The sequence below is a fragment of the Helianthus annuus genome, chromosome 16 (assembly GCF_002127325.2).
Source record: "Helianthus annuus cultivar XRQ/B chromosome 16, HanXRQr2.0-SUNRISE, whole genome shotgun sequence".
NCBI classification, from domain to species: domain Eukaryota; kingdom Viridiplantae; phylum Streptophyta; class Magnoliopsida; order Asterales; family Asteraceae; genus Helianthus; species Helianthus annuus.
The window spans coordinates 171,631,309-171,649,625 of NC_035448.2; the positions used below are offsets into that span (position 1 = coordinate 171,631,309).

At 37.6% G+C, this 18,317-nt stretch overlaps 2 protein-coding genes across 2 annotated transcripts; one reads left to right on the forward strand and one right to left on the reverse strand.

The window, feature by feature from the left end:
* Positions 1 to 3,179: 3,179 nt before the first annotated feature.
* LOC110920007 (extensin-like) lies at positions 3,180 to 10,092 on the reverse strand. Its single transcript, XM_022164253.1, has 3 exons — positions 9,448 to 10,092; positions 3,796 to 4,388; positions 3,180 to 3,678 (listed from the first exon to the last, which is right to left on the reverse strand). Exons 1-3 carry the CDS (start codon positions 10,090 to 10,092, stop codon positions 3,180 to 3,182), a joined length of 1,737 nt encoding a protein of 578 aa, XP_022019945.1.
* A 2,584-nt stretch (positions 10,093 to 12,676) lies between these two features.
* LOC110920006 lies at positions 12,677 to 13,225 on the forward strand. Its single transcript, XM_022164251.1, has one exon. It carries the CDS (start codon positions 12,677 to 12,679, stop codon positions 13,223 to 13,225), a length of 549 nt encoding a protein of 182 aa, XP_022019943.1.
* Positions 13,226 to 18,317: the final 5,092 nt, after the last annotated feature.

Genomic DNA, 18,317 nt, shown 5'->3' on the forward strand with positions numbered 1-18,317 from the left:
TCGTAGTGGCCATAACGAGTCCTGAACGCAGTCTTGTGCACGTCTTCTTCCTTAACCTTCAACTGATGATATCCCGATCTCAGGTCTATCTTGGAGAAGTAGCTTGCCCCTTGAAGTTGATCGAATAGATCGTCGATCCTGGGTAGAGGATACCTATTCTTTATGGTAACCTTGTTGAGCTCTCGGTAATCGATACATAGACGCATCGAACCATCTTTCTTCTTGACAAATAGAATTGGTGCTCCCCAAGGAGACGAACTAGGTCTAATGAAACCTTTAGCTAGCAAATCGTCTAGCTGCGTTCTTAATTCCTTCATCTTCGTTGGCGCTAGCCTATAAGGCGCTCGAGCGATAGGTGCAGCTCCAGGAACGATATCGATTTTGAACTCTACTTGTCTGTCTGGCGGCAAACCAGGCAGTTCTTCTGGAAAGACTTCAGGGTATTCGGATATAACGGGAATATCTTCAATCTTGGGCTTTTGCTCATCAATGGTTACTTGTGCCATATAGATGACACAACCATTCTTCAAACATTGGGATGCTTTGAGCATAGACATCTGCTTAGGCAATCCATGATGCGTATCTCCTTGAATGGTGAGAGATTCACCAGATGGAGTCTTGATTATTACTTGCCTTCTACTGCATACGATCTGGGCTTGGTTATGCGATAACCAATCCATACCCAATACTACATCGAAACCGGCTAAATTGAAGGGTAATAGGGATAGAGGAAAAGAGGAAAAGAGTGGTTCCTAATGGATATAGCACATCCATCTAACACAGTCGAGACTGTTTCTAAGGTACCATCTGCTAACTCTACCTCATACTTAGCACTAAGGGCTTTAACAGGCAATCCTAATAGCTCACAGAATTTACTATCCACAAAAGATTTATCTGCCCCGGAATCAAACAATACTCTTGCGAAAACGTCATTAACGAGAAACGTACCAGTTATGACGTTATCGTTCTGGATGGCTTCTTGAACATTCATTTGAAAGACCCTGGCGTTGGTCTTCTTTCCATCCTCCGTCTTCTTGGCATTCTTTGGGCAGTTGGTCTTTATGTGCCCCTTTTCGTTGCAACTGTAGCAAGTTGCATCTTTCAACTTCTTGCACTCAAGAGTTCTGTGTTCAGAAGACTTACATATCCCACACATCTTGGGCTGGGATTTCTGCTCGAACCTGCACCTTCCAAAATGGTGCTTTTGACAGGTCTTGCACTTGGGCTTATCGCCCGACCGATGCTCGTTCCTTCTGGCCTCAGAGCCTTTCTTACCGTCATGGTTTCCCCTATGTTTCTTGCTCGATCTACGTGAATTATCATCTTCACGTTTCCTCTTGTCAGACTCTACATTTCTCAAAGCTCTCTGTCTCGCTGCATCCTGAGTGAGAGACAGAGATAAGTCGGTGACAGATCGGAATGTAACAGGTCGCGAGGCCTTCACACTGGCCTTGATCTCTGGGGCCAAACCCCCAATAAAACGCGCGATCCTTTTTGGTTCAGGTGTTACCAGATAAGGAACCAATCTGGATATGGTGTTGAAACTGGTGAGGTATGCTTGGCAATCAAGGTTCTTCATAACCAAGGATAGGAAATCGGATTCAATACGCTCAACCTCATGCTGAGGGCAGTAGTTTTCCTTGATAAGAGCAACAAACTGCTCCCAAGACATACTGTACAGGGTAGCTTTTCCAGAAGCCTGGATCAATGCTCCCCACCAGGCTAGAGCCTCACCTTTGAAAGACTGGGATGCAAACTTAACCATATCCCTCTCAGCACATCCACTGATGTCTACCACTGTCTCAATCTCATCAAGCCATGTCATACAGTCAACTGCCCCTTTCTCCCCTGTAAACTCTCGAGGTTTACATGACACAAAATACTTATACGTGCAACCCTTAGCACGTGGGGCTTCATCAACCACAAGCTTCTTGGGGTGAACACTGTTTTCATTTGAGGAATGACGATCCTCATCTTTCTTAGGTTTGGGAGAAGTAGGTGGCGGCTTGTTGCGAATCTCAGAATGATTCTTTGGTTTCGCATGTGTTGCAGATAGAGTTCTACTGCGGGTTTCACTGTACTCACTGTACTGTCGCGCTAAGGCTTTCTCAACCGCTTCATTCACAATCGCTTTCAACTCGGCACTAGTCACTAGGAACTTTGCATCATCACGGTTCTCAACCGGATGGCTATTGGCTTCCTCTGATCTGGTCATGTAGCTTCAACGCTACATATAATTAACAGACAAGATTTTCACTTAAAGGCTCTTTATAGTATTTTATGTTTTATTAACCAAGGTTTTAAATTGCCATTTTAGGTTAATTTATTAAAACATTAGGATGTTGTTATTATCCTATAATACTTTATTATTAGCACATAAGGCCTAGTCACAAGGACAATTAGGATATTTAATAACCAAGATTTTACAGTATCTAGGTGTTTTAGGTCGAATCATAATTCTCTACCATCAATTAACAGGGGGTCATAAACTGCCACTGTCTTTAGTCACGGAGGACATTTAATTATTGCCCACAGGCACATCACTTTCAAAGAAGTGGTTCAATAACTTTAAGGGAATTTAGAAATTAGCCCAAATGTACATGGCCTGTGTGACTTTACTGATTCACAGTTTGCCAAGAGTATTAACATACTAGATGTTAATAATTGGAATCTATTATGTGGGTTATACCATCTTGGCCAGGTTTGAATAACACAAAGGCTAGGTTTTACCTCTAAGATTCTTCTAATAATTAACGCAGAATAATCCTAAATTGAGATGTTAATTATGGATCTTAACCTAATTATGGAACTACCATCTTGGCCTTGTTTATAAATTATAAGGCTAGGTCTTGGTTCACTTTAGATTTTACCAATTAATTATAAATATTTCATTTATTTTCATAATTTATGCATGCAATAAATGAAAAACTTAATTAAATCATCTCACGATATTGTCTTAAACCAGTACAACAATTGCCCAAACGGGACTTCTACTAAAAATAAATGAAAATGCCCATGCAGGGGCGGGAAACAAGAACAAACCCACGCAGGGGTTAACTAACCAAACTTGCTCACGCAGGAGCAGAATACAAACCACAAGCTCACGCAGGAGCTGAATACTTGAATAACAAGTCCACGCAGGGACTGAATTACAACATAAATAAAAATAACAAGGGTTCTCAATGACCCCTCCTCTTCGACTTCCCCTTAAGCAAATCTGATAGCCCTTTGAAGAAACCTTGCCGCTCTCTGCGGTCTTCACGAACCTCTTGTTCGACTTGGCTCAGCCTCTCAAGGACTTCCTGCTGAATCTGTGGCTGTGGCGGCTGATACACTGGTGGAGGAGGTGGCTGATGCTGGTATCCATAAGTCGGGTAACCAGTAGTCCATGGCCCTCCATATGGTCCTTCAGGATGAAGGGCATTGTAGTCCCGAGCTACTTGATACGGATCTACCTCCGCATAACCGTAGTTGTAGTTGTAGTGGGTGTGCGCCGGATGCTCGAATGGGTTGTATGCTGCTGACCCAGCATACGCAGGAATCGGGTTATCGAAACCCAAAGGTGGTACCACAGGTACTGAGTTAACATCTGGTATAGGGCTTGACGGACCACCATTATATGGGTCCTCTTCCTCCTGAAGTGGCGGATAATGGCTGCCACTTGATGGCTGGGGAGTACTGATTCGCACTCCACCTCGCACAGACATCCGTGCATTAGACCTTCTCCGCCTTGGTGGCTCCGGAGGCGGCTGCTGCTCCACTGGCGGTGGTGGCGGCGGCGTGACTGCCACAAACTGTTGACCCACCGAAGGATCCTGTTGCTGCTGATGATGCGAGTGTTCAGACGGGGTGAAGTACCAGTCAATGTTTCGGAACCTCTCCTCGTAGCTGTCTGGACCACGATAAGGCGATCCGTGGAAAGACGATCCGTCAGATATCTCTATCGGGTGGTTGGGCGTCCCCGTAGCAGGCTCCATAGGGTCAGTATCCTCGTCCATATTGTTATCCCCGGAGAAGTGGTCTTCCGGCCCAAGTGGGTTAAAACCCACGGGTTCTGGCAAAAGGTTAGCCGGGTTAAATCGGCTTTGGAAAACGGGTGTTGGGTCGCCAAAAGAATGGTGAGAATTGGATCTCTGAAGAGGTATGAAAGCTGGCGGCTGGTTGTTGGGCTCGTCTTCAGAATGGGGCCCAAATGAGTGTTGGTACGAAGGAGAGGAGCTAAGGGATACTGATCGCCTTCCTGGTTCGACATAGAGCCTCCATGGCTCTTGCGGGCTGGTGCTCATGGTGATGGAAGGAGTACGTCGATGCGACGGCCCGGCCTCGTGATCATGTCCTGACACGGGTCCTTTGCCTCTACCGCGAAGAAATCTGGGTGGCATGATGACCTGCATACGATAATCAGACAACAACAACAATATAATAAAAGACTCAACAAAAAATAAAACAATCCAGAGTTTGTCCTATGTTCAATGTCTAGACTTGGAACTCGAAGAATGTGCAATTTGTGCACTAAGATTAAACACAAAAGGCTAGTGTTTAATTCACTCAGTGTTGGCTCTGATACCAACCTGTCACACCCCTAATTTCCACGTGTCACCGGTGGGCCCGGTGGGGGATTACGTGATGTAGTTGATATCATCATATGTCAAACAACACAAATTATAATGCACAGCGGAAGCAAATGAAAATAGATTTATTTCAACTATTAATTGTAATATCAAGTATCACAACCAGTCAAAATAGATCCACAGGCGGATCGAAAAATAAAAGAAGGAAATTGTTCAACAGATATATGCATCCCAAAAGCTTGCGAGACTCTACGATGCTAAGGAGAAACCAGCCTATTGCGTATAGCACCTGCACTTAATCTTTTTGGGGAAAATACGTCAGTTTGCACTGGTAAATACAATTCAACTGACTCATTTTGAAAATATTTAAAAATTGGTTTTAAATGCACAAGCCACAAAACATTTTATAACTTGGGAATAATTAATCAGAGTTAAACTTGTAAAAGATTTACATGTTTGTTAACCGTTCAGTCGCCCGAGTCGTATCGGGTTTAAGGTTAAATGACACACCACATGGTATAAGTCCGCGGCGGGAAGCCAACGTTAATACCTTAAAAATAATGGACATAATACCGGGTGTACGCCTACACCCGGGTGTCAAGGTCGTGGCCAAAAATGATGCCAAGGATATCCGGGACATGGTCATTAAGCTCCCAAAGGCATAAAAACAAACAACACCAAGTTTTTAAACGGGTCCCATTGATAATACCCAACTACTAATGAGATGGGGTCAATCGCCCGACCAAGCGGTATTTTATATACCGTACCCCCAAGCCCGTATAAGGGAAAATAAGTTAAAAGTATTTACCTGAGCAAGTATAACCACAATTTCAAAAATGCACGTGTCTTTTACTGGGCTCCTATTCTGAAACGAAGGTTATAATAACCTATTAGAATCCTAACGGGTCTTTTAACATAGCCTAAGCTTAGACCGGTTAGTTCCGAAGAATAAATATGGTTTAATCGCGAGGAATGCGAAAACCGGGAAGGAATGTGATTTAGACCCTACAAGCTTGGATACTTGTATAATATGGGTAAACTAAACACATTCTGAATTTTGAGACTTAGATGATATGGTTTGACCCGTTTCGGCTAATATGCGTGAACTAGTCACATAAGCCGATCCGAACGCGAAAGTGCGTAACGAGTAACCATATAAGTCATATGCAAGTTTTCCTGAGATTATATACACCAAATATATTGTAATATCAGTAAGGTATGTCCAAATATGCCCCAAATGTTTTTATACGCCAATTACGCCTCATAAGGGCATTTTGGTAATTTTACATAGGCTAAAAGGGTAAAAACGGAAAATCTGAGTTTCCAACTTTAGTCTACTGTTATAATATATATTTTTATAAAATATATCAGTAGGTATTAGACCTTATATATATAAACTCGTTTTGACATATACTATGTCGTAAAAATGCCTAAAATGGCGATTTGGAGCCATTTCCGGGTCTTAAAAGGAAAGCTGATATTTTTATATTTCCAGAAGGCTCAAAATATCATATTTAATATAACAAATCAGTAGGAAAAGGTTTGGGGTCAAAAGGTTATGTAAAACTCATTTTATGACCGTAAAGGGTAAAACCGGCATAAGCCGAAATAAGCTTAGAACCTCTAGTTATGCTCAGCCTAAAAATGAATAAAAATCTTTAAAATTCCCGAAATATTATTATGTAACAGTGGGTATAAAGTTTTGGTATAAAATTCGGGTTTAGATAGGTTAAGCGTTAAATACGCTAATTATTTATTAAGAAAGCTTCTAATTACGCTAATGAGCATAACTCTTAATCTATACCTCAAACTGATGTCAAATTTTTTGAGGACAACTTTATATTTCAGTAACTAAGGTGTCTACCCTTTTACATTTTCAAAAATTATAATTTTTGGACATTCGGGCATAATGGTCAACATATGGGCATTTAACGGAAACATGCATATGAACAAGATATCTAATGAACCACATTGTATAATCACAGGAGGATATACTAACATGTTAATAGGTTCAAAAGAAGCTCTAAGGTATTTTAATCTTGACTAAAACGGGTCAGAACTGAAAGTCAAAGCGAAAGTCAAACTATGCGACTTTCGGTTCCGAACCGGGTCTAAACAGAAAATTGTCGAGTTGAACATGTTGGAACATGTTCTTATACTTATTACCAAGTTATATTAATGTTCAAACAGGTTACATTCAACCTACATTGCTAATTATGCGTTAATTTGAAATTTAGCATTCTGTTGACTTTTTATAATTAGCTTTGACTCGACAATTAGCATGCTTAGAGTGGGAATCTGGAAACACCCTTTTAAGGGTTTGTTACCCACTTAATTACCTTCCTAAAGGTATCTTTAATTCGTGATTAGACAAGGCACATTATGCTTAATCACGAAGTCAAACCTTAATTACGACGGTTTGACTTTTACTTAATTAGCTAAGCTAGAAAGGATTAAAGAAGGTTAAGGACACTTACAAGAGTCCTAAGATGGATTAGAGAGCCTAAGAAAATGTGTTGGTGACCAGAGGAGTTCCAGAGAGCTTTTAGCCAAAGTTCCAAATGAGCAAGTTCATATGGTCACACTTTAAGCTCTTTATATAGTGAACTAGAAGCTCCAAGATCTTGACAAGCAAGTCTAGGGTAGTTACAAGATCACCCCAGATGTCCCTAAGGGTCTAAATACTGCCTAGGAAGCCCATAGAATCGGAAATTTACGTTTTAAGTCGGTTAAATGCATTGGACAGGCAGCTGTCCAAAACATGCTGCCAGCGACGGTCTTACGGGCCGTAAGCTTGAGGCCTTACGGTCCATAAGGACCTCTTGCGGACCGTATGCTACATGTTTTGCGGTCCGTAACAGACTTTACTGAAACATGGTTCAGGTGCCCACCTTACGGACCGTAAGCCTAGGGCTTTGCGGTCCGTAACCGATCCATGCGGAACATTCCCAGGTACCCTGCTTACGGACCGTAAGCCAAGGGCCTTGCGGTCCGTAAGCGATGGCCAGAAGACAAAAGTTTGTAAACTTTTAAGTCTTGACCATGCAACCACAATACCCGAAACATGTTGTCTCTTTTCAGATATGGGGCCTTCAAGACCACCCATTGCATGCCTTACTTCTTCTTACATGTTCCTTTTCATATTAACTCAATAAAGGACTTGTATTTTGACGGAGATTCAAAGAAATGAGTCTTGGAACTTTATAGAAATTGGCCAAGCTTATAACAATTCTTATTCATAAGAATTTTATTAAATTTAGGGGTAGTAACAACCTATAATTCCATGGCCCTTAATAAAGATAAAACTTTATTTATTCAAGAGCAACCGGTTATCGAATGAGATGATCGTCAATTGATTTTAAGGATCTTGGGATTTATAAAATTTGGGTCGCTCAGAGGTGATTTAATAACGTGTCGCCCTTGGGTCGTTCAGAGGTATTTTAAATAACATGACGCCCCTTTTTATTAGAAATCCTACCACATATCTCTTTATTAAATTCGGTTTTTCTGACATGTCTGTCACGGAGGACACGTGTCTTTATTCAATTGGACAGGAATTTTCGAGGTGTTACATTTTCACATCGGATCTACACATCATCATGAATAAGAGGATTGAAGGATGGTTTTCCAACTTTCTTTCAACTCTTTTACTCTCAAAGTATTCAAAAATGATGGAATCGGAGCTTATACCGACCTTCTACTCATTCTTAGTGTCATGTTGGTCAGAGATCTGACTCCTAACGATGAAACCACCGATTTCGGGTTAAACAAGGGAAAACCGCCAAAAACGGCAAGTCTGGTAGAACGGGGTGATTCCTGGCCGATAGAACAAGCCGGTTTTGATGGAATTCCAGTTGTTTAAACACGTCACAGCAAACGTCTCGACCAGAACCACCGAAAACATGCAAAATTGTCGAAAACAGCTGGACGGGCCAGTCGATCGGACAGCCCATTCGATCGGACAGGCTAGCCGATCGGACAGGCTGGCCGATCGGACAGCCCAACCGATCGGACAGCCCATCCGATCAGACAGCCCATCCGAACGGGCCAACCTTTGATCTGATTTTCGTTTAATTCCGTGTATTCCGATATCATTTAACGCGCTATCCAATCCTCATGTAATCAGTCTGAAATCAGGGCATTCTCAGGCATTATCCCGTCAATCCAACCAAATACGCACTGTGAGTATACTTGACCCATTTTTATCGAATTTTGGGTGTAACATACGTTCCTTATAAATTGAACTTATCAAACGAATGATCCAATCAGTCAATTTATCACTTGCGAATAACTGTTTGCATAGATACAAGTGATGCTAGTCGCATGTATGCTAGGACTTATACTCGTGACGTCCCACCACGACTAGTATAGTACTATTGCGCCCGATGGGGTCTAGTTATGCCATCGAAGAATCGAGCATCGAGGACTTAGCTGGTAGTATCAGTTTTGTGAGTATATATGTCGTGTATTACGTATATGCATGTGGAAATTCGCGGCACTTTCAAATCTATTACGCTATTACATATCAAACCTGTATACTCGCCAATACTTTTGTATTGACATTATTTTAACGTATGTTGCAGGTTTAGTTGAAGTCTACATCAAATCAAGCTAGGAAGTCTAGAAACTCACCTAAAATCTAGGTGGTCGGATTTGAATTGTTCGAGAGGATAAGAAATCTGTGATAACTTATGTGATTGTATTGTTTGTTAGTATGGGATAACAAATGTAATGAATATTATCACAATATAGTTGTTATGGATTCTCTTGAGCAATCTGATTCGCCTAGTGCCGCGCCCCGATGATTCCACCATCGGTTGGGGTGTGACAAGAACCACTTTTTCGCCTTATCTTCTAAGGAAAATTGGAATAACACCAATTTGACATCGCCGGCCGAAAATCCTTGTCCCCCAATAGTGTTGCAAATCGAATCATAAGCCTCTAAATGAAAATAAGGCTCCTCCGTTACTAGACCCTTATATTTTGGCAAACTTTGTAACGAATTGGTTCGAACTTCGAACGTCCTCCCTTGGTCATTGTAAGGAATCCCACCAACACTTGACATCCTTTGATTTTGACTTTGAACATAGGCATACTCCCCTTGATCTCCATCACCCCCATACATGTATCCTTCTTCATCATAACCCACAAAGTCATCCTCAAACTCATCATCGAACCCATCTTGTCTTACTCCCGAAGTATGTTGAGATTGCACTCTTGGTTGGAATGGAGTAGAATGGATAATGGATGGACCGGTTTGGTATAGGTTAGGTGGTTGTATTTGTGATGATGATGGTTGGCCGGATGTTGGGAAAAATGTTGAATAAGCTGGAACGGCGGATGATGTAGGGTTGTAACTGAAGGAGTATTCAGACCGTGTGTTCTCAGGTAAGGTAGTGTTGGTTGGATTGATTTCTGGTGTGGATGCAGGAGTGGTAGTATTTGGTGATGGTTGTGTTGAAGATAGTATAAAGGGTGGTGTAGGTTCACCCGTAGTGGGTGGAGGTGGTGGTGGATTCATGTATTTGATTGGTGTAAATGGTGTAGTAGGTGTTGTTGGTGAACCGCTGATTCTGTTTTCTCTTAGCAAAATTCTGTCTCTTCTCAAAGTTCGTTCAATTTCTGGATCAAATGCCAACGGTGATAGCTTGTGAGAGCTTCTAGTACGCATGCACCTGTAAATACCTGCACACTAACACACCCAGCGTAACCCAGAAAAATAACAAACTTATAAAAGATCAAAAATAACACACGTTGCACACTACTCCCCGACAATGGCGCCAAAATTTGATGTGATGTCGTGGTCACAATCAAATTTAATTCAATTACTACTAAATAGTTAGTGGCAAGTGGGTATCGAACACAGGGAGTTTGTGGAATATGTGTTATTTAAAGGTTTATCTAAGTTAACTAAAATTAAACTAATTGCAATGAAAGTAAAGTTCAAGAGTTGGTTTGATTGATTTGAGTTTAAAAACTAAGATTACTATTCTAATTGCAAAATAAAAGCTTTGGTTTGTAAACAATTTAGAGACGAATGACTATCTTTAGTTTCTGGTTTGCATTGACATTCATGGTGTCATTCCACTAGAAAGAACTACATAGACATAGTTCATGTGCGATTACTTGTAGTGATGAAAGGGAACTAAGTACTCAGATTCCTAGAACGTGAGGTTGTTACCCGATGACCAATTAACCCTTACCCAAGCCTAATTCTACCCATGATATCTCGATTGCCAACAGCACCAAGAACGTATGATTTCAAATTAGATTAAAATAAGAATCAATAATTTACTAACAACTAATCACACACCATAACAAACAAAACATAAAGATAAAGTTTGCTATTCTAGAAATAAGGAAATCAACGCATAAAGTCTTATAAACCTTCAACTAAAGACAATCAAAAAAATTTTAGCCACTCATGGCTTGAACAAACATCATAACAAAAGGATTAATGTTCATATGAATCGAAAACACAAACCAATTGTTTAGAACTAAGAAGAAACAGCCAAAATCGCCCCAAGAACTGCTCCAAAACGTCCCACAATGATTGCCAATGGAAAGACACCATAAAACACCTTAAAAGTGGGGAGTTACACTTTTTTCGCAGGCTCCACCGTAAGCTACGGTGGCCACCGTAGCTTACGGTTAGGGGCGTGAATTTCTGACACGAACCGAAAACCCGACACGAACCTAACACGAAATTCGCGGGTTTAGGTTTAGTCTAAACAGGATCGGGTCAGTTTCAGGTTGAACCCGCGAACCCGTTTAGGTTAACAGGTCCGGTTCGGGTCAACCTGGTCGGGTTGGCGGGCTGACCCGATTAACACATTTATACTATATTATATTTTTTATAATATATTTTATGTTATAAATTAAATGGGGTGCGTATTTTGTGCAATGATTATAACTTAAAAAGAGAAATTAACATAGATTTATAATTTAAATATGATATTATTATATACATTTGTGTATTTTAAGTAAATTTTAATTTTAATATATTAATTTCAGGAAAAAAAATAAAAAAATTCAGGTTGAATGGGTCGTGTTCGGGTCAACCCACGAAACTTCGGGTCGTGTTCGGGTTCTTATGTATGATACAATTTTCGGGTTCGGGTTTGTGTAAAATTTTCGGGTTCGGGTCGGGTTGAACCCGCCAACCCGTGAACACGATCCGTTTAGCACTCCTACTTACGGTGACTTAAAATGGTATACGGTGGATTTATATTGTCTTACGGCATCAATTTTTTGTCAGAGTCTACCGTAAATTACGCTAGCTACCGTAATTTACGGTAGGCTTCAGCAATCAATTTTGTTTTATTCATAACTTTCTCGTTTCAACTCCGTTTTCTTCACCGTTTTCGCCTACGTTCTCGTAATTTCATCCTCTATCATGTTATCTTCTTAATTCTTCAATTCCAAAATTTTATTGTTTTCATTTATTCTCCGTCTTTCAATCTACAATCCACTCGTGTCTATTCGAAGCTTTATTTCCATACTTTTAAGCTCCAAATGTACCTGAAACACAAGCAACCGTAGTTATCTAATTCAAGACAATTACATGATCAAATGAGGGATTAACTCGTCTTTTAACAAACTTAAGGGTTGTCCCATGGACCACCCGTCAGCCGCCAAACAACAACAACGGCAATGGTCAAAAATTGAGGAAGAGGCGTTGGCGAAGGCATATATTGGCTCGTCAACATCTCCTATAATCGGTAAAAATTAATTTTTTTGTAAATTATATTATTTTTGTTATTAAATATTATTTGTACATTATATTTTTGTTAGAAAATATTATTATTGTTACTAACATTTATTTGTACACTATATTTTTCTAACAAAATATTATTATTATTATTGTTACTAACTTGTAGGTAACAATCAACAAAGCGATGGGTTTTGGCAAGAAGCCCTTGATATATTCCACGCGATTATGGAACAAGGCGAGTACAGAACCGTTGATTCTATCAGCTCCAAGTGGCGCAAGACGAATACATTGATCCAACGCTTTTGTGGGTTTTATAAAACAACGCTCGCCAACAAACCAAGTGGGTGGAACAACGAAAATGTTTTCAATGAAGCGTTGCGTTTATACGAAAATGACAAAAAAAACTTCTTTCCCACATGTCCGTGCTTGGCAAATTGTAAACGATCATCCAAAATGGAAGGTAGCTCCAAATGAGGTTGCAAGCGTGAAACGAGCAACCAAACGGTCTAAAACTTCCGAGTCAGGAAGTTATAGCGTTGGAGGCTCAACCGGTCGTTGCCAAATAAATATCAATGACGAGCCCGAGTATGACGAGGAGCCGATTGGAGAGAAAGAACGTCCCCCAAGAAGGGACAAAAGTAAAAAGATAGCGGCTGAAAAAAGGAAACAAGCCGCATCAGGAAGTGGTGGTGGTTCGAAGTTGGAAGGTATTATGACCGAGTTGAAAGCATTCAACCAAACCTTTACCGAGACGCAAACCGAGAAGGTAAAGGTGAAGAAACGACAAGCCGAGGAGAAGCAAAGGAGGCAAGAAGAAGCGCAACAGTTGGAGGAATGGAAAATAATGACCACCGACCTTAGCGCATATCCACCGGAAGACTGTCCCATTTTACAAATGATGAAGGAAAAAATTAGGAAAAAATGGAGTGGGGGAGTATAGTTTTTTATTTAAATGTATGTTTAGGTTTTTTAAAGTGTGTTGTTTCTGTTTTTAGGTTTTATTTATAAGTAACTTTAGGTTTTTATTTAAATGTAAGTTTTTTTATTTTTATTTACTTTGTTTTCTTTAATTAATTAAATCAAAAAAAATAATAATAAAAAAATAGGAGAGGACCATCCACCACACCCTTGAATAGTCCTCAAAGGAATGGTCCTCCACCTATGCTTAGTTGGCACCTGTATGACGGATGGTCCCTTTAGAGAGTATCCTCACCATAACCTTTGATGTTAGCTCACCATAAATATAACCCAACTTATAATAATAAGATTCTAATGGCATTCCTCGTTCAACCTTAAAATTTTAAGTTATATTTTGTTTTAATATTTTTTTAATCCTTATTCTTATATTTATTGTTATATATTATCTCAAAAAATAAGTTCTAGAATCAGACACAACTAATATATTAAAAGTTTAATTTAATATTTTAAGTTATATTTGATGATTACACATATATTTAGGTTATCTTATTACATACGGTATGTTTGGCAAAAGCAGCTGGTAGCTGGAAGCTGTTAGCTGGTGGCTAGAAGCTGGTAGTTGTAAGCTGTAGCTGGTAGCTAGTAGCTATAGCTTTTTAGATATATTTGGTGTTTGGTAGAGTAGCTCTAAAATAGACATAACTAAAAAATTTAAAAGTTTGTGCATTAAAAAGTTAATTATATTTAGAGGTTAAAATAGTAATTTTTTCCCTAAAAACTTGTAGCTCCTTCTAAACGCTACTAGTAGGAGCGTTCAACCAAAAGCTTCAAGCTTCTAACCTAAAAGCTTCAAGCCTCTTCAACCAAACAAGTTTTTTATTGAGTAGGAGCTTTTTCTTAAAAGCTTAAAGCTTGAAGCTCTTAAAAGTTCCTAAAAGCTCCATGTGAAACATACCCATAATGTAATATCCGTATACGTGTTCTTAGAATTTAAAATTTTAAAATTTAATTTTCTTTTACAATTATTAATAATTTAATATTATTTAAAAAACCGTCACTATAGAGTTGAACATTTTATTCTTTTTAATTTAAGTATAGTAATGTCATACTATATAGAGTTGAACATTTTATTCTTTTTAATTTAAGTATAGTAATGTCATACTATTAAAAAAATCGACGTGTTGTGCGTATATCATGATTAACTATGCATATGCGTAATGATAAATTTGTTGTGTTATTATCATATAAGTTACGTAATTATATTATTGTTTTTGTGTAATTAAGTATGTACGTTATTATAACACGGCTTGCGTAATTATCGGTATAACTTACATAATTATTTGTTTTTCAATTTATCATATATTCAACTCGTGTAATACACACGAATCTAAAAAAATAGTACAAAATTTTAAAATATGATTATAATAAGATAACTTAAATATATAACGAAAACATATATTTTAAGTTATCTAATTTCAAATACATTTGTTATTTCATTTTCATCAACGTCGAACGTTTTTATTGTTTAAACTTTACTATTTTTGGAATGAAACTGAGTTAACGATACATTTTAACGGAGTTTGCCATTTGGATGGAAATGACAACAAAAATGAAACCTTAGATACCTAGTTAAAAAAAGTTTCATTTTTAGACTGAAGTGGCAAAAATAAGCTAAACTCAGGGACCATTTTGACATTTTACTCTCTTTATAGTTTGAAATAAGAGAGGCAAAATTTTGACATAAGTTTTTGAATATGGTTTTGATTATTACTAGGGTTGTAATCGAGTTGCGCCAAGCCTTGAGCTTAAACACGATAAGCAGGCAGCTCGGCTCAGCTTGTTTATTTTATCGAGTTGAAAAGTCAAGCTTGAGTTCAATTTTTTTTCTTACTTTCATAATTTTTTACAAGTATTGATAAGATAAAAAATAATTAACATAACTTATTTATTATTTTTATTTTCTCTAATATTTTAAAAACAAAAGGACATATTAAAAATATTATATCTATTATTTTCTTTCTTATAAATATATGTGTTACTTAGAAAATTAAGCTTATAATGTTAATACTTTAACGACTCTCACATATTTATATTTTTAGTTTTAACGAGGACAAAAATTTAACAATATGAGTCGGTAAACCCTGAAGCTTATAGATTCCTTAAGAGATGCACAACTTAGGCTATAGGGTGTGGTCATAACCCTCATGACCATCATAACCCTCCATGTTAGTGCCATGTAACTCATCTTTAATCCACCATCCAAAACTACTACCCTAAGGGTATGGTCATGACCCAAACCATTAGCCCATTATTTATTATCTTTGTCTAAACAAAAAGGAAATGATTTGTTGAAAAATGGAAAGGAGGACCATGGTTGTCATGGTTTAATCCATGCAAACCATGGTAGATCAATCAAGGAGGTGGTGTAGCCTTCCATTCATGTTCCTAGGTGGCGAATCATGTCCCAACCATGATCTCCACACCCTATAGCCTTATACATGCGTGTTTGTAGGCTTTTAAATTTGGCAATGTGTATTTTTTATTATGTTTACCCTTTAACTGTTTTTTAGATCATGACTGATAGTGAGGTATGTGAAATGCCATTTTACGTCATGTGGCGTCCACATTATCAAGGAAAATTCTACTAGGTAAAATGATGTAGTGGTGAGGTATGTGAAATTAGTGAGTTATATATAGGGTCCAAAACTGAAAAAAAAAATTCTAACGTGTAACATTCACTAGCCGACAACTAGTTTTTCTTATTTTTTTATTTCCACACTTCTCATTGCGCGACTAAAACCACGAGCAGAGGCCAAAAACAACACTTAACAAGGGGAAGAGGTGGTGATGAGATCGTGGTGGCTCGTGGTCTACCCAACCACAAGATCACTATGGGTGGTCTTACATGGTGACTCATCTCACGCTACATCAATTGTTACGCGCTCTTTAATCTTTCTCATTGATTTAACTGAAATGATATATGGAACGTAAATTCAGGAGAACAACTTTGCAGTGTCAACACATTTAGTCATTTAGAATTAAATTAATATAAAGAATAATATAAAATAATTTGAGCCGACTTGCGAGCTCATAACCCAAGCTAGCTTGTTTACATTCGAGCCGAGCTTTTTTCAAGCGTGCCACGAATCAGAGCTTTTTGAGCACCCCTAATTATTACTCATGTTTTTTCTTTAAATTAAAATCTAGGTTACCTTTGTAATTTAATTTAAAAAATATATTATAATTGTAATTTGTGTTTGGGTTTTAGTATTTTCTTTTAAGAACAACCTATAATAACTATAAAATTGGATCTATTTTTATGACAATACAACATTTGGTAACACTTTGGATACAAGACAAGGAATAATAGGATTTATGACAATACAACATTTGGTAACGCTTTGGATACTTTAGAAGACAAGGAATAATAGGAGTTTTAAGTTTTAACAATATTATGAGAAAACATGATAAAAATTTGGAGGAAATCCATGCGAGTTAATATGTGTGGATAAAACAAATTCTTTAATAGTTTAATATGAAAAATTTTGCCTTTCCTTGTTCGCACGTTGAACCTCCCAACCCCACAATACAAAGTCTTCATAAATGTTATTAAATACATCCATTTTTACAGTTATTCTTGTGTTGTTCTTATTCATAAATTTTCTTTTGATTTGATGTGATAGCCGAAAGCGGTTAAAAGAAAATACTAGAACCAAGACATAAATTAGTAATTACAATGATAAGATTTTTTTTTTTACTTTTTCTTTTAAATTAACTTCACAAATATAAGGGTATCTGGGTCATCATGCGGGGACTTGTTCGGTGACCCCAGTCCCCGATCAGGAACACCACTGCCATCACCGCGGGGACCCAAATCAGGGAAGGGAATCGGGGTTGGTTCACCGCGTTAAATTGCACATGGATCAAGGAACGGTTGACTTTTCCAACGGTCAAATTTAAAAAAAAAATTCAATTTAAACTAATATAAATAACCAGCTTCACTAATTTTTTATTAATATTTTTTTAATTTATAAACATGCATAATTTTACAACAAATAAAAAAAAACAAAAAAACAAGTCCCCTAAGAGAGGAGTGCCGCCATCAAATTGGGGTGTGAGGGAAGTTTAAGAGGGGAGTTGACGTCGCATAACCTGATTGGGTGTGCGTAAGAGATGAGACTCCCCTAAGAGGGGAGTGCCCCTCTCACCCTAACCTACATTTTAACAAAAAAAAAAAAAAAAAAAAAAAAAAAAAAAAAAAAAAAAAACATGTGTAATAACCGAAACCATAATGGATAACTTATATCAAAATTTTATTTCTTTTATTTTCAAACTATAAAACAATAAAAACAAATTTAACCATAACTTATATTTTATTATGAACGAGCAAAATAAATAAATAACAATCAAATTTAATAGCTATTGCATTCAAATCCAATATATATATAAATTTCATAATCATTAACATCATTAAAACTTGAGTAATTTCCAATTTACAAGAGTACAAGTGACATTGAAATAGTATTAAAACTTGTTACTATTTCATGATTTTTTTTTCTAAAAAAATAACAATATATTCTCCTTGTTTTTAGAGTAAATTCCTTTTTGAGTTCATGTGGTTTGTGCATTTTAACTATTTGAATCAAAAAACTAAACATGTTTTGATTTGAGTCGTTGTGGTTTGTATTTTTAACCCTTTGAATCCAAAATGCAAACCTCATCCAAATCATAGACTAAAAGGGTTGGATTCAAAGGGTTAAAAATACAAACCACAGGGACTCAAAGGGTTGGATGAGGTTTCATTTTGGATTCAAAGGGTTAAAAATATAAACCACAGAGACTCAAATTAAGACAAGTTTGTTTTTGGATTCAAATAGTTAAAATGCAGAAACCGACTCAAAAATGATTTTACTCATCAACTCCTGTTTTTATTAGAAATTTGTCCATTAAAACTTGTTACTATTTCATGATTTTTTTTTCTAAAAAAATAACAATATATTCTCCTTGTTTTTATTAGAAAATTTGTCTATTACTTACAAAGGTCCTATTCATTAATTATTATCTGTTTCAATCGAAATTTATTTTGATATTTCAGTTTTGTATACATATATGTG